Source organism: Gopherus flavomarginatus, chromosome 2, assembly GCF_025201925.1.
Source record: "Gopherus flavomarginatus isolate rGopFla2 chromosome 2, rGopFla2.mat.asm, whole genome shotgun sequence".
NCBI classification, from domain to species: Eukaryota; Metazoa; Chordata; order Testudines; family Testudinidae; genus Gopherus; species Gopherus flavomarginatus.
The window spans coordinates 83,365,365-83,389,362 of NC_066618.1; the positions used below are offsets into that span (position 1 = coordinate 83,365,365).

General features: G+C 44.8%; 1 protein-coding gene and 1 long non-coding RNA gene across 3 annotated transcripts in view; both read right to left on the reverse strand.

Annotated features, from left to right (window-relative positions):
- Window positions 1-5,976: 5,976 nt before the first annotated feature.
- The window catches only part of LIMD1 (LIM domain containing 1), a 57,756-nt gene continuing 39,734 nt past the window's right edge, over window positions 5,977-23,998 (reverse strand). The window contains exons 4-9 of the mRNA XM_050937988.1: window positions 23,214-23,281; window positions 21,399-21,461; window positions 17,485-17,615; window positions 9,384-9,435; window positions 8,550-8,618; window positions 5,977-7,133 (exon numbers count right to left, since the gene is read on the reverse strand). Of these exons, the coding sequence (XP_050793945.1) occupies window positions 6,996-7,133; window positions 8,550-8,618; window positions 9,384-9,435; window positions 17,485-17,615; window positions 21,399-21,461; window positions 23,214-23,281 (521 nt within the window). The 3' untranslated portion in view covers window positions 5,977-6,995. The remainder of the gene's footprint in view (window positions 7,134-8,549; window positions 8,619-9,383; window positions 9,436-17,484; window positions 17,616-21,398; window positions 21,462-23,213; window positions 23,282-23,998) is intronic.
- On the reverse strand, window positions 12,115-12,929 carry LOC127043882 (uncharacterized). Of its 2 annotated transcripts, none has more exons than XR_007772338.1 (3): window positions 12,824-12,929; window positions 12,663-12,774; window positions 12,115-12,326 (listed from the first exon to the last, which is right to left on the reverse strand). It is a non-coding gene; the product is annotated as an uncharacterized LOC127043882 (long non-coding RNA). The 2 variants fall into 2 exon arrangements; XR_007772339.1 differs by lacking the exon at window positions 12,115-12,326 and adding an exon at window positions 12,335-12,438.

Genomic DNA, 23,998 nt, shown 5'->3' on the forward strand with positions numbered 1-23,998 from the left:
CATTGGGAATAAGAGTCAATATTAGTAAGGGCATGATAATAGTTCTGGAAGCAAGTTATTCATTCATCTTTGCAGCAAACACTAGAGTATACGGGACACAGTCTCTGTGAGGTAACCATCATCTAAAGGCACTAGCTTATACATTATATTTTCCACATAGGGCAGAAATTATGCCTAACTTCTTTCCTCAGGCTGGGAGGTGGTGCACTCTGCTGCACGATCTCATGTTTCCCTTTTAGTGGGCTCAGGAATTTTAGTGCTAGGGAAGCCTGAATTTGATTCTCCTCAGTCAGTTTATTTCCCTATGAGCTCTCTGAGGGGCTGTTTCAAAAGGCGGGTATTTCCAATGCCTACCAGAGAACGCAGACTGCTAGGTCTGCTTCTCTTAGGTGTACACAACAGTGCCATATAACCAGTGTCATAGAAAGTGGACTTGCCATGTGATGGGAGAAGGGAAAGTCTTCTGACTAACTGCCAGATTCAGATGTTCAGTCAGTTTTTAGGATGGGGGCAGCATATGTTGTTGACCCAATCCATCCCTATTGTAATGACAATGACTTCATCAGTATTACACAATAATGCAGCCCAGTATAAGCAAGGACCAATGAATCCCACATTCACCTACAAAAAAAGCTTACCCGGAAACCCTAGAGATACTTGCTATCACCACGGTGAGGTCTCAGTGCCATAATATACCTGGCAGTTCTATTATACAAAGCACAATCCCCCTGTAACGCCACAGACATACACAAAGACAGAAGTAGGATAGACGGTGTTTTGCTTTTGGGGCCTAATACTCCTTGCCCTGAAGTCAGAGAGAGCAGAGCTGTGTCCACTCTACAGAGCGGGTGGAAAAAAAAAAATCTCAAAAAAATCTGTTAACTAATTTTATGGTAATATGATGAACAATTTCCCCCCACAAAGATTTTTGGCTCCTCTCTTACCATAAGCACCCCGTATCTCCCACTCAAAACCAGAGCATTGTTTGACAACATGCTTTTTTTTTTTTTTTTTTAAAAGAGCACACACTGTTTAAGTTACTTAAAAGAGGCCCCGGTATATTTAAATGACCACTTAAAAACAAATTGTATACCATTTATTCCCATGCCTGCATCATGCATACATTAAATAATTTCGGCCCTGATCTGCAAAAACCTATACACACATACTTTACTTTACCCACATACGCGAGTAGGCCCACTAACTCCAATAAGACAACTCATATACATAAAGTTAAATACAAGCATACCCCTTCAAAGGAGAGAGAGATTTCTTAGCATCAGGATCAGTTTGGCAACCAGCCCATAAGCAGAACTGTTGCCAAAATCAATAGCAGTTCTACATTCAGAGCATCTGCAGGATTGGGCCAACATGGTGAAGTTAGGAAAAAAGGAAAACTTTTCCGTAGCAAGTGTACGTCTTCTTTAAACAAGGACCCAATTCTGCTCCCATTGAAATAAAATGACAAATCTCCATTGGACTTCAGTGGCACAGGATTGGGCCCTCTGTTTCTTTTAGTAGCCACTGCAATTTTGTGAATCTTTTAGACCCTAACTACTTTTCATGCTGTTATTTTAAAATACACACAAATGTCTTTACTGCAGTTTTTCGTCTTGCCCCATGTTACACGCAAAAATCCCAATTTAAGCCAACAACAGTCTTCTAAATAACAGAGAACGTATGTGTTTAAAGGCATGAGTTGAGTTAAAAATCTATTAAATCCTGGTTTTTGAAAGCAAACTCTAGATATTTCTCATTTAAATAACTATTTGGCTGTAATGAATAATCATATGCAAAATGGAGACTTCAAAACATCCTTTACCCTAAAAGCAAATTAAAAGAGCAAAGGTGTTTCCGCAGGTAAAGACTAGACTAACTTTCAGAGCACACTGCGGCTTTCAAGAACTTGTTTAACAAAAGATTGCACATGCATGTTAAGAGAAGAGAGATGATGTTTATAAGCCATGTAATAAGCCAGAATTTGTCACACTTTGTGAGAGCTCTATCTTGCTCTTACTTCTCCACAGAGGCAGCTTTAAACTGCTTAAGATCTACTCTTCCTCTCCTGCCAAAATGCCCATGGCAAAAGGTACAGGTGGCCCAGGAAAGTCTGCCAGGTTGACCTTGCAGAAGGCTTGGTCTTGCAAAGTGCTGAGTGCCCTCAATTCCCCGCGAAGTCCGTGGGAGGTAGGTTCCTTAGCACCTTACAGGCTCTGAATTTTCTGGCATTCTTCCCTTGAGGGAAGTGTTTGAGGACAGGGAGTAGGGCCTCTCACCCCACAGATCTCCAGGGTTCCTGAGGAAGGAAATCCACAGTTCCTCAGAGGTCCTGGTCCTCCCTCTCCCCTGACAGCACAGCTTTCAGACTCCCTGGCCTGCATAAAAACCCCTGGCAGAGACGGGTGCAGACCTGGGGCCACTACTAGCAGCATCAGCATAGGTTCAGATATCCACAGCCTGGGAAGGGGAGAATGTGATGAGGACAAGCTCTTGCCACTACCATTCCTCCAAATCCTGCAGAGTATTTGTAGAGGGAGTTCCATGGGTTCCAGGGCTAGGAGATGCTGCTGCAAAGGCAGCCCTCTACACCCACACACCTTCCAGTGAAATCTGCTGTGTCCACTCCTTTCAGAGAGGAAGAGGGCCTTGGCAAATAAGTAACTCAGAGATGAAAATGTACATCAGACTTTAAAACAAACCAGTAAATATCTTCCTCTAAATAACAGAAACAAAAAGCATCTTGAATTAATTTAGACTGACAAAGATCAAACAGTACAAGTTAAAACACGTAGGTGAGCAATTATTCAGTATACTTTAGCTTCAAACACACAAACATATACACTCCATTCCCAATTGCTTAATGCTGCTGCCTAACTCTCTGTAAACACACTAGGAGAAAACAAAAGTTCACATCACTCATAATTTATAGAACTGTAACAATGAAAGTAGGACAATCCTCCATTTCCCCAATGATGAGGGCTCTGGGATTGCTCACATGAGAAACAAGACACCACGTGGAACCGGAGGCTGAATTTTCCATCAGTTCAGAGAAATCTTCTCCAGTGTAACTCACAGCAGAATGACAGGCCAAGAGAGGCTTTCCACAGAGTAACTTTTCATTCTCTCATTTCCCTCCCCTCTTAGTGTTAGAGAAGAGAGTGACAGTTTAAACCCAAGGAGAAGCCGCCAATATCTATTGAATAGTAAGTTGCCCTGTACTTGAGTGTCATTGACTAGTTTTCCATGGGTATATTTTTAAATCAACAACAAGCAGACTTCTTGTGAGATTGCATTTCCTCTGGTCTGACTGCAGCCCAAAATAACCCAATCATCTCTATTCTGCATCATGCAGATGTTGCCCTAAATGACTGAGTCTATTGTATTTAAAAGAGAGTCCAGTTCTTGTTAGTGTTTTCACATCTTCCCCTAATTATGACCAGAAATGCACGCATACCAGTGGCTTTCTGAAAGTCAGTATCACTAATAAAACGTAGCCATGGGATTGCTGATCTCTTGAGGATAGAGCACTAGTGCCAGGCCTGGCATTTATGCCTCATCCCTATGAAAGTTATTCATATATTCTCCGGTCAGAATGCTTTCGTTTACAAGGAATAGTCAGTGATGTTCATTAGTTCCCAATTTACACTGCTTCCCACCCATGCACCTTGGCACAATCTTAGATTGCAACTGCTTTTTCCAAACACCTACTGGGTGTGGCTGCAAGCACTACAGGCTTTGATCCTCCGCAGAGCTGAGCAGCCTCCACTTCCACTAAGATAAATAGAGTTGAGGGTGCTCAGCACCTGACAGGATTTGGTCCTTACGCGTTACTACAGCTGGTTCAGCCTTCGTGTGTATAGCACTGCTGCTGCATCAGCATCGCCCCTCCCCCTCCCTGTTGTTCAACAGCTGCATATTGAGCCCTCCAGTTCCATGTTCTAGTTCTTGTACATCTTGGAGCTGATTCTGCTCCTGCTGAAATGGACAGTAAAACTCCCCATCATGCCTCAGAGTCAAGGGCACTAGCATAGGAATGTTTCTCTCAATACTAATGCAGTGACTACCAGTCCTTAATAATATTCCTCCCTCACTCATCTGGAGGCTGTAAGTCTTTGGGGATATTGGGGCTTCAGAGCTAAACTATCCCACTTGCTCAATAACTCGCTGAACAGTCCTAACCAACCATCCTTTCTGGCCTTCGTTATAGGACTTACTTGCCAACCTTATTCCAGTGGCATCGTCCCAAAGGTCAGCAGTCACAATGAAGTACATGCAGAGACATTCACCTAATGGAAGGGTCATAAAAACCAGTTTGCTGCACTCTGTAGGGGTGTTTGCTGATCTGATCGAGCCCTGGGCCAAAATCAGAGTCCAGAGCCTTGCCTGGTTTCTGGCCAGAGCAGGGCAATCAAGGCAAACTGAGGCATTGGATTGGAAACCTGCCCATCACTACTAATCGCATCATAGTTCTCCCTTGCAGATGTTAAACCAATGCCCTCCCCACTGACTACGCTTGCTTGTACAACTGATTAAACCTTTCCCTGGCTGAACCATCTCAGCATAAAAATCTGCTATTGCTGGGTTCCGTTTATTTCTACTCACATTGTGGCAAATGAGGCTATGTAGTAAATTGTTAATACAGATTAATATTTTAAGGTGTTAAACACCCAGCAAAAGTTTCCTCCGCTAATCTAGACAACCTTAGAGATACTGTGTGCATAGGAGAGAGAGGAAGAAAGGAGAGTGAGGAGATGGGAAAGTTGCTTGTCTCTGCTCCATTTGCCTGGAGACCATATCTGCACTGCTTTCTTGCATCCTCTACCACAAGAAACAGGGAACAGCATTATCAATAGCTTTGAAAGAGCCCTATCTGTCCTCACAACAGAGTGACTGCTGCACCTGGAAGTTGCTGTTGTCATTGGAAATAGTGACAGAGGGTGACTTTGGCTGGGATGCTGAGAGCTACTGTTTTGTGGGACAAAATGCCCCTCTCTTGACATTCGGTGAAAAACAAAAACAAAAACAAAAAAAATCAGCTGGGCCCAATTCTGCAAAGTGAAGTTGAGCACACTCAGCAATTTCTAGGAAGCACTTCTCACCTTTCAGGATTGGCTCCTCTCAGCTCTAGGCTAAGGATACTGGGGGAGAAAAATGGAGGGCCAGGACCGGGAGGAATGTATATATTAGAATATCAAACGTGAGCCAGATTCTGCCACTGTTAGCTGAGAAATACTTTATTCCTCCATTCATTTCAGTAGGATTACTCCTGGAGTAAGATACTATCCAATGGGAGTAAGAGTGGCAAAAACTGGCCCTATATTTTTTTTTTTTAACTTCAAGCAATTAGCTAGCAACAGAAAGTTGTTACTGGAAGAGATGTTTGGTTGAAGAATATTGCTACTTTGCTCCGGCTCATTCCTGGAATGTAGTTACCACTGGTTAGCTATTTTAGTCAGCACTCTTTCATGGTGGATCTTGGAGGAAACCGTACACTATACTATCAAACAGGGTTGAAGAAATAGCTTAGCTCTGATGCAAAAGGATTTAGTTAGCATTTAATTAGCCTTCAATACAGTTAGGATACGTTGGGGATGTCAGTTCACAGATACTAAACAGCAGTGGAAACAGCTGGTTTTTTAAATAAAAAGAAAATGTACCTGTATACCAGTTTCTGCAAAGCTTTAGTACACACAGTATGCAAATAATATCTATCACATATTTAACACACACATAGCTGTGCACCCACTGGGAGGCATTTTCTTTGATTAAAAGGCATGGGTGTTTAAAAAGGAAAAACATCTGCCATTTTTGCTTTCTCAATGGAACAAAAAAGTAAGGATCTAATCCTGCAAGCCCTGTTCACGTAAGTAATCCTTATTCATGTGAGCAAATCCATTTGTGTCAATGGGCTTACTCACAAGTGATGGTTGCAGAGTTATGCTCTAAATCTGTGCAAACAAAGCCTTCATCATCTGTTCCCAGAACTCTAAATAGGCATAATTATGAAATAGGTCTGAGCTGGATAAACACTGTAGAAGTGAGTATTGAGCCCTCCTGACTCACACCTTTTTCACAGCAGTGTTGATGTCTGAGCTTCATGGACAAAATGAAAAGCTCAGGAAGTGTCTGTGTGCACAGAGCTCTTTTCTGAAGTGACTTTTGCAAGAGATAATGGGAGACAGATTGCCGTCACGTACATATTTTCAGCATCCAGATATTTTCAAAAACGTAATTTGCTGCTCAGACTTTATACAACAAAGTCATCCTAGCGTACCATGCTAATGCACAAGCAGCAGCATAGGTGACCATATTTGCCAAGATGACTTTGTATATCTTGCTCCAGTTTAAAAAAAATTATTATTGGGATGTGGACATTCAGCAGCCAAGTGAGATGCCTGGTGTGTTTGTGCTCAGATTGCAATTCTGCATCACAACCATTTCACAGCCAGGCTGGCATCGGAGTTCTGGGAACAAACTGAAAGGTCTGAAAGTGCTTTTGTGCACAGAAACCTTTTTCTAAAGAACTATAAAGATTCTTAGAATCAGTATTAATAAACTGATATCCTTGGGGGATTTGATGAAACGTGCGTGTCAGAAACCACTTCACAGACTGAAGATATGTTCCAGCAGGCAGGCAGAGAGGTCTGTGGCTTATTAATTGTGCATGACATGATATGAAGTCACTGATGTGATAGGCGGTTGTACTTCTCTTTACTTTCACTTGGGAAGATTTTTCAGTAGCTCTTGAGATCAGAAAAAGGCATGGGAAAAGAAAATCGACCAGCCTGGAAAACATTACATGTTCAAATAAACGTATCTGTGATACGAGTGCAGCTCACACACATACAAACCTTGGAAAAAATCTAGCTAATGTCACTGTATCCTCTTACTGTAAACTACTGATTGGGGAAAATGCATACTGGAAATCAACTGGGGAAAAATGTGTACTGTAACAAGTCCTCTGACAGGCTAATTCTTGGAATTAGCAGTACTGACTAGTAGTGACGCTGGTACATAGCTGCTGGAGTCGTGCCTTTCTCTATATGCTTTAGGTGACAGGAGTGACAAAGCAAATGTTCATCGAGCGGATAACAGCGATGTCCATCTTCATCATTGAGTTCCATCCCACAATCCTACAGAAAGACCAGAGTGGCTATTAAAATGTATATTTGCTTTCTGCTGCAAGAACCGGCTAGTATCTGACACCAGTATTTAAAGGAGATCAATTCCCTGATAAGGACATGAGCACTTAAACTATTGACAGCTCTTTCAAAATAAGCCCCTAGTACCTAGATTTGTCATGGGCAGGAAAGTATCCGTCATAAGCACTGTAAGATTCAACCTCCAGCACAGTAAGGTTAGTCTGGTTTAGTGGTTTTTCTTTATTATTTAGATCTTATGGTGAGTTATGTCCGTATACATCCTAGGGCAGGTCCAGACTAGAGCTTTAAATCGATTTTAAGAGCTCTAAATCGATTTAAAGTTGTAACCGTCCACACTACAGAGTGCATAAAATCGATTTTAAGGGTCCCTAAAATCGATTTTGGAACTCCATCTAAACGAGAGGAGTAACCCCAAAATCGATTTCTTAAAATCGATTTTATGATAGTGTGGACGGACATCGAAGTTAATGGCCTCCGGGACGTATCCCACAGTGCTCTAGTGGCCGCTCTACACAGGTAAAGGTACTCTTCTGCTGGCCAGGTAAACAGGAAAAGCCCCGGGAACTTTGAAATTCCATTTCCTGCTTGCACAGCGTGGTTTGCTCTCGCGTTCCCCGGACCACCCAGCAAACCGCAGGGAAGGAGACCTGCTTGTTCGGGGAACGCGAGAGCAAACCGGGGAAGGAGACCAGCTTCGCCGCGGTTTGCTCTCGCGTTCCCCGAACCACCCAGCAAACCGCAGGGAAGGAGACCTGCTTGTTCGGGGAACGCGAGAGCAAACCGGGGAAGGAGACCAGCTTCGCCGCGGTTTGCTCTCGCGTTCCCCGAACCACTCAGCGCGAACTGACTGTGTGCTGTTTACAGGAAGGGGGGTGGGTGAAGCTGTACCCAGAACCACCCAGGACGGGGACTTTGATCCCATCATGCACTGGGCTAGTAACCCATAATTCCAAAGGGCAGGGACCCGTGCAGGAACTGTGGGATAGGTACCCAGAGTGCAACGCTCAAGCAAAAGATGGACGCCAGGGAAAATGGACGCTCAACATCGATGTAAGTACCTCTAGTGTGGATGCACAAAATCGATTTTATAAAACCTGCTTTATAAAATCGATTTTAAGCACATCGATTTTAGGCTGTAGTCTGGACGTGGGCCTAGATACACTAGCATTTTTCTTAAAGTCTCCATGCTGGATTCATCACTGTTTCACTCCATTGAAGTCCCTAGACATATTATGTTGTTAAGTTCCTACAGCAATTAACTGCTGAAAAATGTCCAACAAGAGATTGCAGTTGCTGATCTGCTGAGTTCCCAAGATATCTGTGTATTTTGTTTCTTTTTAACATAGTATTTTTTTCCACTTTGCCCTTAGAAAGCTGTTGACCCACCTCACAGTGATAACATTCCACGTGGTAATCCTTGTCCATGGACACAACCCGAATTGTCTCATCAGACCCCTGTAAATATTAAAGCAAAAAATATATTAAACAGATGGCGGGTAAAGGAGGATGGGACACATGGGTTCTGTGATGCAGCAATGTGGATATTGAACAAATGCATGTGGGCCACTGGTAGAAAACCTCAGATAAAGCCTGCCATCTGCAGATCTGCTTTCAGCAAAGCTTCGTCATCAATCTACTGTAGGAATCCCTGGAAAACTGAACATCAGAGACGAAAAGAAAGATTTCTGCTGGCCACGTCAATCCCAAATGGATACAGCAAGGAGTATGTGAAATCCTTCAATATTTCACATTTCTGAGAAAATATCAGCATTTTTAACTGGTTCTACCAAAAGATAGCAAATTAACAAGATTATGATGAATAAGAACTCGATTCTAGTCGAGGGCACTCCCTCATATGTGGAACACTCTTCAAAATCAGCAACTTGGTATTGACTAAGGGACAAGTTAGTTTGACCTACCAGTAACAGCGATGAAATCTCACAGAAGGTGTGAAGAGCAGATTAACCCAGTGGTAGAAAACTGAACTATCAAGCAAAGGAACTACTGAGTCCCAGATACTGCACTTTAACCTTGGGCCAACAGAGGATGAGATTGCTGTGAAGGCGACACTCTGGAGGAAACAACGTACAGCTCTTGTGAGCCAGGAAAACATTTAGTCTGACAGAGAGTTAAGCATGAAGGAAAAAATGGCATGATCCGAGGGGTCCCCAGGAAAGCAGTGGAGTAAAAACTGTAAGCAATAGCAAAAAAGGTTCTTACCTCAGTCGGCAGAATGGGATGTCCACATGCTGCACATTTTGGAGCTAAAACTCTACAAGAGCAATGAGAAATTAGTTACAATTATACCATCTGTATGAAAGAGGCTTGTATGTTCTGAATAAGAGGTAATTTGCAGTATGTGGTTTTTCACTTTATCTGCAAGGATAGTTGTGTGAAGAGCTTTTCATTCCAAGTGTTTGTTAGCTCATTTTGTAAACAAACTGGATACCACCATATAGCCCTCATATTGGCTCGAATGGCTGCAAAATCTGCAATAAACATTACTTATGAAGGAAGTAGTAAATCCCAGGGCCAGTCAACACATTTTTTATACATCCAGGCCATGGAGCATCCGGGCCATGGAATTTATCAACAAATATTGTACGTGATCCATTAAAAAAAATGTCATTTATGCCAGTTATATCCTGGTGTGACCGACAGAAACTGCTCCGATCTGAGGAACTGCTATTTTGGAATAAACACTTTTGAGAGCCTATTTCTGAGGCCAACTCTCAGTACTTTGTTTTCTCTAGAAGGGAAGGGCACTTGTTTAGACATGTTTTTCAAAACTGAAAACTTTTAGGAGTGGTAAGCAGGGCTAGTTATTCTCAGAAGGAGCCATACCAAGCTGGTAGCTGCAGATCCTCAGATAAAACGGTTACTCACCTTCTCATAACTGTTGTTCTTTGAGATATGTTGTTTATGTCCATTCCAATCAGGTGTGAACGCGCTATGTGCATGGACGTCAGAAAGTTTTTCCCTTAGCAGCTCCCGTCGGGTTGGTTGTGAAGCCCCCTGGAGTGGTGCCTTCATGGTGCTGGATATACGACCCTGCTGACATGAACCCCCTTCAGTTTCTTCTTGCCGGCTACTCCGACAGAGGGGAAGAAGGGTGGGTATTGGAATGGACGTGAACATATCTTGAAGAACAACAGTTACGAGAAGGTGAGTAACTGTTTTTTCTTCTTCAAGTGCTTGTTCACATCAATTCCAGTCAGGTGACTACCAAGCTCTACCCCGGAGGTGGGATCAGAGTCAAAGAATTGCTGATTGGAGCGCCGCTCTGCTGACTGCCACATCATCTCTGGTGTGCTGGGTGATAGCACAGTGAGTGGTAAACATATGTACCGATGACCAACCTGCTGCTCTGCAGATCTCCTGTATCAGGACCTGTCATAACATTTTTTCCCAGATCTGGACCTTAGCGTCCAAAATATGGGTGTTAGCATGAAAACCTCCAAGCTTAGTTACCAGCTTGGACCTGGTAAAGCTGCCACCAGCCAGGAATTATACAGTGCCTAGCTCACTGTGGTCTCCCCAAAACCTTCTCTGGGGGACCCCCAGACTCAGATGCCTTGAGTCCTACAACAAAGGGAAATAACCCCCTCCCCTTGTTTCCTGGTTACTTCCTCCCAGGCTCCCCTCCCTGGACGACCCTAGGAGATTCCCTGCTTCCAGTCCTGGAAACACAAGTACCGAGAGAGCTAATCTCTCTCCCCCCCATCACCCAGAGGGTATGCAAAGTCAGGCTTAGTAAATCTAACACAAAGAGATTTTCCCCTTCACTTCTTCCTCCCACCAATTCCCTGGTGAGCTGCAGACTCAATTCCCTGGAGTCCCCACTAAAGAAAAACTCCAACTGGTCTTAAAAAGAAAGCTTTATATAAAAAAGAATGAAAAAGATATTAAAAATAGGCTCTGTATCAAGTTGACAATATACAGGGTCAATTGCTTAAAGCAAAAAAATGAATAAAACAGCCTTATCCAAAAAGAATACAATTTAACACATTCCAGCAACTACACACATGTAAATACAAAAAAAACAATATAAACCTATTGTCTTACTATCCTTGTACTTACAACTTGGAAACAGAAGATTAGAAAGCCAGGAGATAGAAAAATCACTCTCAGAGCCGAGAGGGTCAGACAAGACAAAGAACAAAGAACTCACACCCCAAAACTTCCCTCCACCCAGATTTGAAAAAGTCTTGTTTCCTGATTGGTCCTCTGGTTAGGTGTTTCAGGTTACTGTTGTTACCCCTTTACAGGTAAAAGAACATTAACCCTTAGCTATCTGTTTAGGACAGGACCTGGGCCAGGAAAGCAGCTGATGAGGTTTGTTCCCTTGTGGAATGTGCCATAATAGCAGAGGGTGGGACCTTGGCCAACTCATAACAGATATAACCTGTCCAGGCCCTTGAGGAAACGCCCTACCATGGGGTTGGCGAATATGGAACATCCAGATGCTGCTCCCAGATGGAAGGCTGAGATAGCAGCGAGGTGTACCTTAACTGATGGTGCTGCCAGGTCTTGTTGTTTCAGGTGTAGGAGAAACTCCAGGATGAGCGGTACAGGCACCTGGAGTGGAGGTGTGTAATTCTGGGCACACCAGCAAGTGAACCTCTTCCACTTAGCTAGATACGTGACCCTGGTGGATGGTTTCCTGCTGCCTAGTAGGGCCTCCCTCAATGGTCCTGAGCACAGGAGCTCCATCAGGTTTAGCCATAAAGCTTCCAGGCCATAAGATGGAGGGACTGGAGGTCCAGGTGGCAAAGGCAACTGTGGTCCTGTGTGAGCAGATCGGGATAGAGCTGTAATACTATCATGCTGTCCACTGACAGCTCCAGAAGCGTGGTGTACCAATGTTGATGGGGCCATGCTGCGGTCAGCAGGATTACCTTTGGCCATGTCTACATCTAAAGTTTTGCAGCGCTGGTTGTTACAGCTGTATTAGTACAGCTGTATAGGGCCAGCGCTGCAGAGTGGCCACACTTACAGCAACCAGCGCTGCAAGTGGTGTTAGATGTGGCCACACTGCAGCGCTGTTGGGCGGCTTCAAGGGGGGTTCCGGGAACGCGAGAGCAAACCGGGAAAGGAGACCCGCTTCGCCGCGGTTTGCTCTCGCGTTCCCGGAGCCACCCAGCAAACCGCAGGGAAGGAGACCTGCTTGCTCTGGGCTCCGGGAACGCGAGAGCAAACCGGGAAAGGAGACCCGCTTCGCCGCGGTTTGCTCTCGCGTTCCCGGAGCCACCCAGCAAACCGCAGGGAAGGAGACCTGCTTGCTCTGGGCTCCGGGAACGCGAGAGCAAACCGGGAAAGGAGACCCGCTTCGCCGCGGTTTGCTCTCTCGTTCCCGGAGCCACCCAGCAAACCGCAGGGAAGGAGACCTGCTTGCTCTGGGCTCCGGGAACGCGAGAGCAAACCGGGAAAGGAGACCCGCTTCGCCGCGGTTTGCTCTCTCGTTCCCGGAGCCACCCAGCAAACCGCAGGGAAGGAGACCTGCTTGCTCGGGGCTCCGGGAACGAGAGAGCAAACCGGGAAAGGAGACCCGCTTCGCCGCGGTTTGCTCTCGCGTTCCCGGAGCCACCCAGCAAACCGCAGGGAAGGAGACCTGCTTGCTCTGGGCTCCGGGAACGAGAGAGCAAACCGGGAAAGGAGACCAGCTTGATTACCAGAGGCTTCCTCCTTCCACGGAGGTCAAGAAAAGCGCTGGTAAGTGTCTACATTGGATTACCAGCGCTGGATCACCAGCGCTGGATCCTCTACACCCGAGACAAAACGGGAGTACGGCCAGCGCTGCAAACAGGGAGTTGCAGCGCTGGTGGTGCCCTGCAGATGTGTACACCTTCAAAGTTGCAGCGCTGTAACTCCCTCACCAGCGCTGCAACTTTCTGATGTAGACAAGCCCTTTGCCTTGTCTCTGCAGATTTTGAGCAGTACCTTGTGCATGAGTGGGAACGGTGGGAAGGCATACACGAGGCAGTCTCCCCAGAGTAGCAGGAACGTGTCCGAGATCAAACTCACGCTGTGTTTCTGGAAGGAGAAGAACATTGGGCACTTTCTGTTGCTCTGGATGGCAAACAAATCGAGTTGGGGAAATCCCCACCTTTGGAAGATGGAATGTATGACATCTGGACCACTCGTCATTGCAGAAGGACCTGCTGAGGTGATCTGCTACTTCGTTCTGCATGCCTGGGAGATAGGATGCCTCCAGGTGAATGGACTGGGCTATGCAGAACTCCCATAGCTGGAGGGCTTCCCAACATAGGGGAGAGGACTAGGCTCCACCCTGCTTGTTGATGTAAAATGTGGCTGTAGTGTTGTCTATCATCACTGCCATACATTGGCCTTGCAGTAGGGATTGGAGAGTTTGGCATGCCAGTCGCACCGCTCTGAGCTCCCTGATACTGATATGGAGTAAGAGCTTGTTCTCTGACCATGGGCCCTGTGTTCAGAGATCTCCCAGATGTGCCCCTCAACCCAGCACTGACATGTCCATTATTAGGGACAAGGAGGGCTGTTAAGGGGCACTCCTGTGCACACCATCCGAGGGTCAAGCCATCAGTGGAGGGACCCGATTACTCGCTGTGGGAGTATCATCGCTGAGTCCAGGCTGTTGCGCCCCAGGCAATAGGCCAAAGCGAGCCACGCTTGGAGTGGCCTGAGCCTCAGCCTGGCATGCCAGGCTACGTAAGTGCATGATGCTATGTGGCTGAGGAGACTCAGGCATTCCCTTGCTGTAGTGGTCGGGTACCACCTGAAGTTTTGAATAATGTCTGTAATGACTTAGAATCAGATCTCTGGCAGGAATGCCCTTGCCTGTACTGAGTCCAGCACCACCCCGATGAATTCTATTCTTTGGATCGATGACAAGGTTGACTTGTTCACACTGAGGAGTCGTCCCAGTCCCTGGTGGTCGGCAGAATCGAGGCCGGGGTCTGCCACAAGGTCTTTATGTTGTTTTGAACAGTCTTGATCAAAGGCAGAGCTACCCATGATGGACCTTCAGGAATGAAAATATCCACCATGGGGTCCTCAGCCTTGACCACCTCCTCTGCTTGCAACCAGACGTTGCGAGTGATTCGCCTAAGGAGATCTTGATGTGCCCTATGGTCAATTGGAGGAGGGCCCAAAGATCACACCCGTCACAGCTTCATCAGGGGAAGACGACAAGGTGGCCAAAGGAGGTACTGGGTCCTCCTGCCCCTCCAGCTCCCTGACCTCTTGGGTCAGTGCATGCCCCTGCGGCAGCTACAGCTGGGGTGGCTGTAGCCTGACTCTGCAGCTGGTCCTGTGTTGGAGTTGCCTCGGCTGCAACTGGAGTTTGAAGGGGCAGTTGGGACAGAGTGGCCTCGGATCCCCAAGGGGAAGGCCTGTCCCTGGGAGAGTGGGGTGGCCGGTGTTCTGAGGCTAACGATCTTGACCCCCTTGAAAAGGTGTCCTGAGTCTGGGGATAAGCCCAGGAGGTCCAAAAGGGCCATTGCGCCAGCAGCTGCCAATGCAGTTGCCAATGCAGTTGCCAGGTCAGCGACGCTCTCCTTTGTTGCCTCTCAGACCTATGTCGACTGTGCCTCAAGTAGAACGAGTTGGCATCAGACTCTGAGGAAGCGGAACCTGGTCATGATGATCACGGCTGTGCCGAGGGCCTATGCACCAATGACTGGTGCCATGATGAGGTGGGGCACCAGTGCTGGGATGACCTCACTGGAGCCGGTCCCTGAGATCTGGCGATGAAGACTGGTAATGAGTGTCTGGTGCCGGCGATTGAGGACGAAGGTCCAGTGCCATGGGTTGGTGCCGGTCCTCTGCTGGCACCAGGGATCAGTGCTGGTCTGGCCTCGGTGCCGGGAAGAGGGAGCATCGTGTCGCTGTGCTGTACGTGCTCTCGTGGGGCTTGGTGCCGGGGAGCGGTGCCACAGCAAAGGCGACCAAGATCAGTGCTGGGTATGGTGCCAAGCCAGGGACTGTGAGTGCCGCATCATAGCAGGCTTGCCTCTAGATGGTACTGGTCTTATCGGCACCAGAGGCTTGTCCCTGAGAACTGGGAGCTGTGCAGCCATCATCTTGATCAGGTCTCTGGCAGCTTCAAAAGTGTCTGTGGTGGAAGGTGTCTCAAACACCTCCACCTCACACTGCTCTGCCAGAGGGTTGCTATGTGCCGGACTCAACGGTGCCTCTGGGGCACTGAAGTCAACGGTACCAACTCAAGCCCACTTTGTCCTGGGTCATTTCTGGGGTGCGCCCGTGCATCCCCTGACAGTCCCGCAGTTTTTGAGGCCAACGAGAGCCTCCTTTCAGCCTTCTTGAGTCACTTGTCCAGGATCGCGGAACTCAAGCAGTGCCGGGCCGCTATTCCTGGCTGCGGTGCCAGGGAGTGCTGGTACTGAGGGTCTCTTGCGCAAGAGTCTTTCCTTGGTGCTGTGTCACATACAGATGCCCAAGCACTCTGTACGGACATGCTCGGTGCCAATCTAGGCAGTCCGCAGCTGGCTGTGGGTGGAGAGTGGATTCCACTAAAAGTTGTTTTAGGTGGAAATCATGCTTCTTCTTGGTTCTTGGCCGAAAAGCCCTGCAGATTTTGCACCTCTCTGTTTGGTGAGCCTCCCCCAGACACTTTAAGCAAGAGTCGTAGGGGCCACTGATGGGCACAGGCTTATTGCAAGCACTGCAGGGCTTAAAGCCTTGGGCTTGTGGCATGCCCCAGAGCCAAAGGGTGGGCGGGTGGGTGGGTGTGTGTGTGAGTTTAGGGATTGGGGAGAGATCCTGCTCCCAACCTACTATCTAAACTGTCTATACAACTATGAACTAAATTAACTATAACACTAACTTGAAACTCAAATGACTAACAGGAGAACACTAAGGGAGCACCTGCTGAGCAAGTGGGCACTGTTCCAACAGCCGTCACAGATGGTAAGAATGAACTGAAGGGGGGTCAGGTCGGCAGGATCATATATCCAGCGCCAGGAAGGTGCCACTCCAGGGGGCTCCATGCTGACCTGATGGGAGCTGCTAAGGAAAAACCGTCCGATGTCCGTGCATGCGGCGCACGCTCACCTCATTGGAATTGATGTGAACAAGCACTCGAAGGAGAACAGAGCAGTTTCTATCACTAGGTCATACAAGCCATACACTGTAATAGTAGAGTGCCAGCTCTTCTACTGTTAAGGTAGGAAATTGCTTTCTGTTTAAAAGTGATCCGGATGTTTAAAAACTTCATGGTCTGGTTCTAGGATTTACTTTTTCATCTACAAGTACTATTTACTGCAGATTATTCAGCCATTCAGGGGTAGATTTCAGGTAGAAGAAGTTCTTGAAAGAACAATGAACCCCACTTAAATAAGGACTAGGAAGTAGGAATAGGATAGAATTGCATTATCTGTCTAAAAACAAAAAAAACGGCAACTGTTTAAAATGGCTACTCAGAGAGGTGGAAGTGGGGACAGGGAAAATTAGACATAGGAATAATCCATGCACAGACATATTAAAAGACCTGAGGCCTGATTTTATTGCAGTGGGGCAGGATCAAGCCTGAAAAGCATTTTGGGTGGGTTCAAATAATTTCAAGTGCAAGGGAGAGTGTGCATTACTTTATCATAATAGTTACATCTACAAGAAAGTAAAACTTTAGCACAAGTGCAACATAAGACAATTCTATGAAGCACCCGAGAACAGGATTACTGTATACTTCAATACCCCCCCCCGATCATAAGAGGACTCAGGCACCAGAATGCAGTAAGTGAATGGCTCAAAGTGTATGTCAACTGGTAGGTCTAATACTACCTATGACAGTGGCCCTTTAATCTCCCTAGATAGTATATTACTAGTGATTTGCAAGCCAATTTTTTAAAAATGATATCTCATTTGTTTAATTGACTAACCATATAAAAAGGTGGATACTAACCCCCACCTCCCAAAAAAACCCACCATTACACACACACATACATTCAGCATTAACATCCTAATCATATTTGGTTCTTACAAGCCAGAGTCAGCCCCTGGTATAACAAAGTGCAGCTTCCATTGGCTTCAAAGGGATTTACCAGTACTTCAGGGCTGATTTAGTTCTCATTCCTTTACAAACATTAACTAATTGAACCATACATTTCCCCTGAGAGATAGGTGATTATTACATCAATTTTGCAGATGGTGTTAAGTGACTTACCCAAGGACACAGAGGAAGTCAGTGAAGGAAAGGAAGAGGTCAGGCGTTCCTAGCACCCAGTCCCATGCTCATTCCACTAGTCCATAAACCCGCACTATTTTGAAGGTTGAATTAGTGGGGTTTCAACTAGGTTTACTTAGCTGTTTACTGTGTTCTTACTTGTGGTAATCTCTGACGCAGTAGATTTTGTTCTCAGAGTCTACAGTGAATGGCACTCCATCCAGACATTCATTACAGATCACACAACGGAAGCAGCCTGGATGGTATGATTTCCCAAGAGCCTGCAGGATCTGCAATAAACCAGAGACAGAAGAGAGCTCATGGACAGGCATTAAAAGATGAGAGTACAGCAGTAGGAGCATACTTCCAACCACCTGGTCAGAATGGTGATGGTGACTGTGAAATGCTAAGGGACATTAGAGAGGCTACAAAAACAGAAAACCCAATAATAATGGGGAATTTCAACTATCCTCGTAGTCACAGGGTACACATCACCTCAGGATGAGCTGCAGAAATAAAATTTCTAAACACCATTAATGAATGTTTCTTGGAGCAGCTAGTCCTGGAACCCATAAAGGGAGAGAGGCAATTCCTGATTTCATGTTAAGTGGTACACAGGATCTGATCCATGAGGTGAATATAGCTGAACCGCTGAGTAACAGTGACCATAATGTAATTAAATTTAATATCTTTGTAGGGGGAAATACCAAAGAAACCCGCCACAGTAGCATTTAACTTCAAAAAGGGGAACTACAGAAAAATGAAGAAGCTAGTTAAATAGAAATTAAAAGAAATAGTCACAAGAGTGAAATGCCTGCATGTGGCATGGAAACTTTTAAAAAATACCATAAGAAAGGCTCAAATTAAATGTATAACCCAAATTAAAAAAAAAAATACAACCAATAAGAGAGTCAAAAAATGCCATCATGGATAAACAGAGTAAAAGAGGTGTTTATAGGGGGAAAAAAATACTTTTAAAAATTGGAAATCATATCCTGCTGAGGAAAATAGAAAGGAACATGAACTCTGGCAAATCAAGTATAATTAGGCAGGCCAAAAAAGAATTTGAAGAGCAACTACCAAAAAACACAAAAACTAAACAGAATTTTTTTTTCAAGTACATCAGAAACAGGAAGCCTTCCAAACAATCAGTGGGGCCACTCGACGATTGAGATACTAAAGGAGCACTTAAGGAAGACAAGGCCATTGTGGAGAAGCTAAATGAATTCTTCACATTGGTCTTCACCGCAAAGGATGTGAGGAAGATACCACATCAGAGTTATCCTTTTTAGCGGACAAAATCTCAACTACTGCCCCACACTGATGCATAAATAGAAGAGATTTTGAACAAATTAATAAAACAAAACAGCAATAAGTCACCAGGTGATATTCACTCAAGAGTTCTGAAGGAACTCAAATGTGAAACTGCAGAACTGTGGTATGTAACCTATTGCTTAAATCAGCCTTTGTATCAGAAGATTGGAGAATAGCTAATGTAATGCCAATTTTTAAAAACAGGCTCCAGAGGCAATCCTGGCAATTACAGGCAGGTAAGCCTAACTTCAGTACCAGGCAAATTGGTTGAAACTATAATAAAAAACAGAACTGTCAAACTGAGATGAACTCTACGTTTGGGAAGGGTTAACATGGCTTCTGTAAAGGGAAATCCTCACCAATTTATTAGAATTCTTTAAGGGTGTCAAACATGTGGACAAGGGAAATAGTGTACTTGGAATTTTAGAACGCTTTTGACATGATCCCTCACCAAAGGCTCTTAAGCCAACTAATCAGTTATGTGGTAAGGGGAAGGTCCTTTCATGGATCAGTAACTGGTTAAAAGATAGGAAACAAAGGGTACTTTTCTCCATTAAGTTTTTTAGTGGAGAAAGGTAAATAGCAGAGTCCGTCCCCCCCAGCCCCCTAAAGAATCTGTACTGGGACCAGTTCTGTTCAACATATTCATGGAGATAGGGGTAAACGCCAAAGATGGTAAAGATTGCAGATGATATAAAATTACTCAAGATAGTTAAGTCTAAAGCAGGGGCGGCTCCAGGCACCAGCACGCCAAGCGTGTGCCTGGGGTGGTAAGCCACGGGGGGCGCTCTGCCGGTCGCCGCAAGGACGGAAGGCAGGTTGCCTTCAGCAGCATGCCTGCAGAGGGTCTGCTGGTCCTGCGGTTTCGGCGGACCTCCCGCAGGAGTGCCACCGAATCAACGGAACCAGGGACCTCTCGCAGGCAAGCCGCCGAAGGCAGCCTGCCTGCCGTGCTTGGGGCAGCAAAATCCCTAGAGCTGCCCTTGGTCTAAAGCAGACTCTAAAGAGTTACAAAGCGACCTCACAAAACTGGGTAACAGGGCAACAAAATGGCAGGTGAAATTCAGTGTTGATAAATAACAAGTAATGCACATTGGAATACATAATCGCAATTATACATACAAAATGATGGGGTCTAAATTATCTGTTACTACTCAAGAGAGATCTTGGAGTCACTGTGGATAGTTCTCTGAAAACATCTGCTCAATGTGCACCGGTAGCCAAAATAGCTAATAAAATGTTAGGCACTATTATGAAAGCGATAGAAAATAAAACACCACTATATAAATCCATGGTGTGTCCACACCTGGAATGCTGAGTACAGTTCTGGTCGCCCCATCTCAAAAAGCCTATTTTGGAATTGGAAAAAGTACAGAGAAGGGCAGCAAAAATGATTAGGGGTATGGAACCACTTCCACATGAAGAGAGATTAAAGAGACTGGGGCAGTTCATCTTAGAAAAGAGATGACCAAGAGGGGATAAAAGAGAGGTCTATAAAATTACAACTAGTGTGGAGAAAGTGAATAGGGAAGTGTTATTTACCCCTTCACAAAACCCAAGAACCAGATGTCACCCAATGAAATTAACAGGCAGCAGGTTTAAAACAAACAAAAGGAAGTACTTCTTCACACAACACACATTCACTCTGTGGAATTCATTGCCAGGGGATGTTGTGAAGACCAAAAGTATAACAGAGTTAAAAAAAATTAGATAAGTTCATGGAGGATAAGTCCATCAACAGCGATTAACCAAGTGGTCAGGGACGCAACCCTATTCCCTGGGTGTCCCTAAATATCTGACTGCCAGACACTGGAACTGGATGACATAGGATGGATCACCGGATAAACTGCCCTGTTCTGTTCACTCTCTCTGAAGAATCTGGCACTGACCATTGTCAGAAGACAGGATACTGAGCTAGATGGACCATTGGTCTGCCCCAGTATAGCCAATCTTATGTGCTTATGAAAATAATATACATTACATCAGACAATGGTGCAGTGTCATCGGAAATACTATGTCCTGTTTTAGTAATTTAATTATAAGAATGATTTAGTAGAGATAGAAATGGTCTGTAGAAGAGAGCTGGGATCTACATATAGCAAGAAATTCCAAAGATTAGAATTATTTAGCTGCAAAGAAGAGTTGGCAGGGGCTAGATTTAGAGATTCAAAGTTACAAAAAGTCAAAGGGGAAAAATGACTGATTTTTCCTTTAAACTCTGTCTGAAACCGTAAGGATATGGGGACACCACCTAATTAAAGGACTGGAAATACAGAGCCAACAAAAGAAAATCTCTCTTTCCGCTCTTCTGCAACAGGCTGAGACAAATGTAGCAAAGAGAGGACCAGCATAGTAACAGATACTATAGTCCAGCCCTCAGCACGCCAATGCCCTACCTGCTCCCCGCTCAATGGGCTGCAGGGAGCCAGGCTCTCATGCAGTGGGAGTGGACAGGAACATCAATAAACTGCCACAGGAGTTCATAAAAAGTCAAGTCAGTGTGTTTTTAAATGCCCTGTTCTTCAAAGCAAAGTTCGTTTTGACCGGACACTGAAAACATGTCTGTGCAACAAACATGAATGGATGCTAGTTTTGCTTCCTGGCAATGACAAATCAGAGAATTAGGGTTCTTTCGCTGTCATAAGTCATCATACCAGCTAGACTAACAGATCAAATGAGGTGTTCCTATATATGAATTTCTTTTGCCCTGGAGACATCATTCAAAATGCTGTTTTCTTTCTGAGGCAAGCATCACTTACCATGTCCATTATCAAATGGCCACAAATGAAACACCTGTCAGCTGACTGCTGGAAACCTGAATACTGCAATGAGAAAAAATTGGCTTAACATTTTACAAGGCTGGTTAACACACACACTTTGAGTGATCTGCCTTACTCTGCTCAGCATTCCTTAATGAAGCAAAACTTCCTTTTCTTTAGTCTGAAAAATATTGGGTAGGCCCTCATTAGAATATCTCAAAGTTATAGGGTCAGATTTTCAAAGTTAAGAGGGTCTGCAAGTTCCCATAACACTAGGGTGCTAATTTAAGTTTATATTGAATTTAACGTATGTGAGCAAATACCAGATGTGCACATCAAATCAGAGATCTACTGGCAATACATACGTGCTTATTTGACCATCATGTGTGCACAAATATCGGGTGTTTATTATGCATGTACATCTCGGATTGGTATGTGTAAATTAGACGTACACAGCTAGAACCTGGTCTAACTTGAAAATCTGGCCCACAATCTCACTAGGTTAATAAATGTAAACTTGGAGGGCCAAATTCTGCCTTCAGTTATGCTGGTATAAATGTGTTGTGAATACCACTGAAGTCAGTGGACCATTCCAGCTTAATGCTGGCATAATTCAGAATAGAATTTGGCCCAGAGGATTATTTTTGCCAAGAACTAAACATATGGACCTGATTCTCAATTACACTAATGCCACTTTTACACCACTGTTGCCAAATGTAATGGACATCCACTTTAAGGCTGCCTTACACAGCGTGACTAGCAGAAAGGGTGTTAGTATAAATGAGCATTAAGCCCATCAAGTATTTTTAATATATTTAATGAGACTGTACATTTTGCAATGCCTGGATTATTAACATCTATTGTTTTTAAATTACATAAGCGAGAAATGGAAGGCTGACTCCTCTTCTCCCCAACAGCAATCGCTGGAGTTGATCAGTAAGAGGGCACTTTGGGGAAGAGGGGGAAAGCAGAATGGACTCACTCACTCACATTTAACTGACAACCAATAACCAACAAACTAACTCTCAAAACAACACAAACAAAAATATAAAATGAAACAAATCACCCTCCCAAAAGTCTTAGTTAAACACCTGTAAACTAATGTTTCATTAACTTATTTTTCATACTCTTCTTTTTCTTTCCGTGCTGACTTTTCTTGTGTTTCCAAGAACTGGCTGTCTCTCTGCCTGGAGTCCAAGGTCATTTCTGTATTCTAAGGATATTGCGGCATTTCTGTGCCACCCAGATGCACCTACATAGGGAACACCAACCACTCCATACACAACCAGAGGGGCTGCTTGTAAAGCAATGCTGTTCACATAGTTCAGCCCAGGACCTATAGTAAAGGTCTGGTCCAAAGCCCACTGACAGCAATAGACTTTGTAGCGGGCCCTAAGTGTGCCACTTCCACAGCCGTGTGAAAGAGCAGCAGAAGACTTCATATTGTTTCAGGGTGTTGTTCTGCAGAGCACCTAAATCAGATACGTATTTAATAAATATTTTAAAGCACTGCTAGCCCTACTCTGTCCACGGTACATCAGGGTGGATCATCTCTCTCAGAGATACCCAGTCAGAGATAGTTGATAGGAAAAGAAAAATCTGTTCCCTCGCTCGTTTCTCTCTCTCCGTTTTCCATGCTCTCTTCCCCACCATATCTGAATACACAACCCAATCATTTCCCGGTGAATGCTGCTTGTTGCCATTCTTTTGCTGAAATGTCAGTTGTTGGATTCTGTGAGTTGCTTGCGTTACAGTTTGTCTGAGTCACAGCATGCAAGTTGCAACGGGAGAGGCACAGGGCAGCAATGCACTCACCAGAAAGTCTTCTTCACAGAACACCTTTCCGTTAACAAAATAAAAGGCTTTTCCTCTCAGTTTTCGACCTAGGGAGAAACAAGAGGAGGGAGAAAAAAAAGTTAGTAAATGATGAAAAAAATACTACCAAAAGTTGGCAAAAGAGATACATTTGAGCAAGTGTCTGTATTTTTGTTTTCTGTACAGCACCTGGCAAAAACGGGGCATTAGTTCTTGATAAGAGCTCCTAGGTGCTATGGTCATGATGATAATAATAATAATGATTATGATTACTATTATTATCCAACTGAGCTGAATGCTAGAAATCATTCCAGGCCCAGAATATCACTAACCATGTTTTCTTTTTAATGACAGTCCTGTGATCTTTGGACTCTAATCCCTGTATTGCAAGAAGGGTGGTTTCAACAATGAGAGTTTCACATTCCACACAGCTGGATGGTTATCAAAGTCTCAACACCCTTTTATCGAATAAAACTTACCTAAGAAACGACCTCGGCACAACATACTGTTTAATGCCACAAAATACCATCTCCCACACCCATCTCTGAAACTAAGTAAGAGAGGGAGTTCTAGGATCCTGCACAGAGCAGCAGGGACAGTTTGCTGATTCACTCTGGAAGCCACTGCTGGTGAGTGATTAGATAAATAAGAGTGTGTGCACAGGGGTTTACCTATATTAGATTTTACTTCTTTAAAATTTCCCACCAGTGCTGTTCCAACATAATTAAAGCGTAATCTGTTTTATGTTGTGTACACAAGAGGGCGCTTTCAGACAGGCCAGAAAA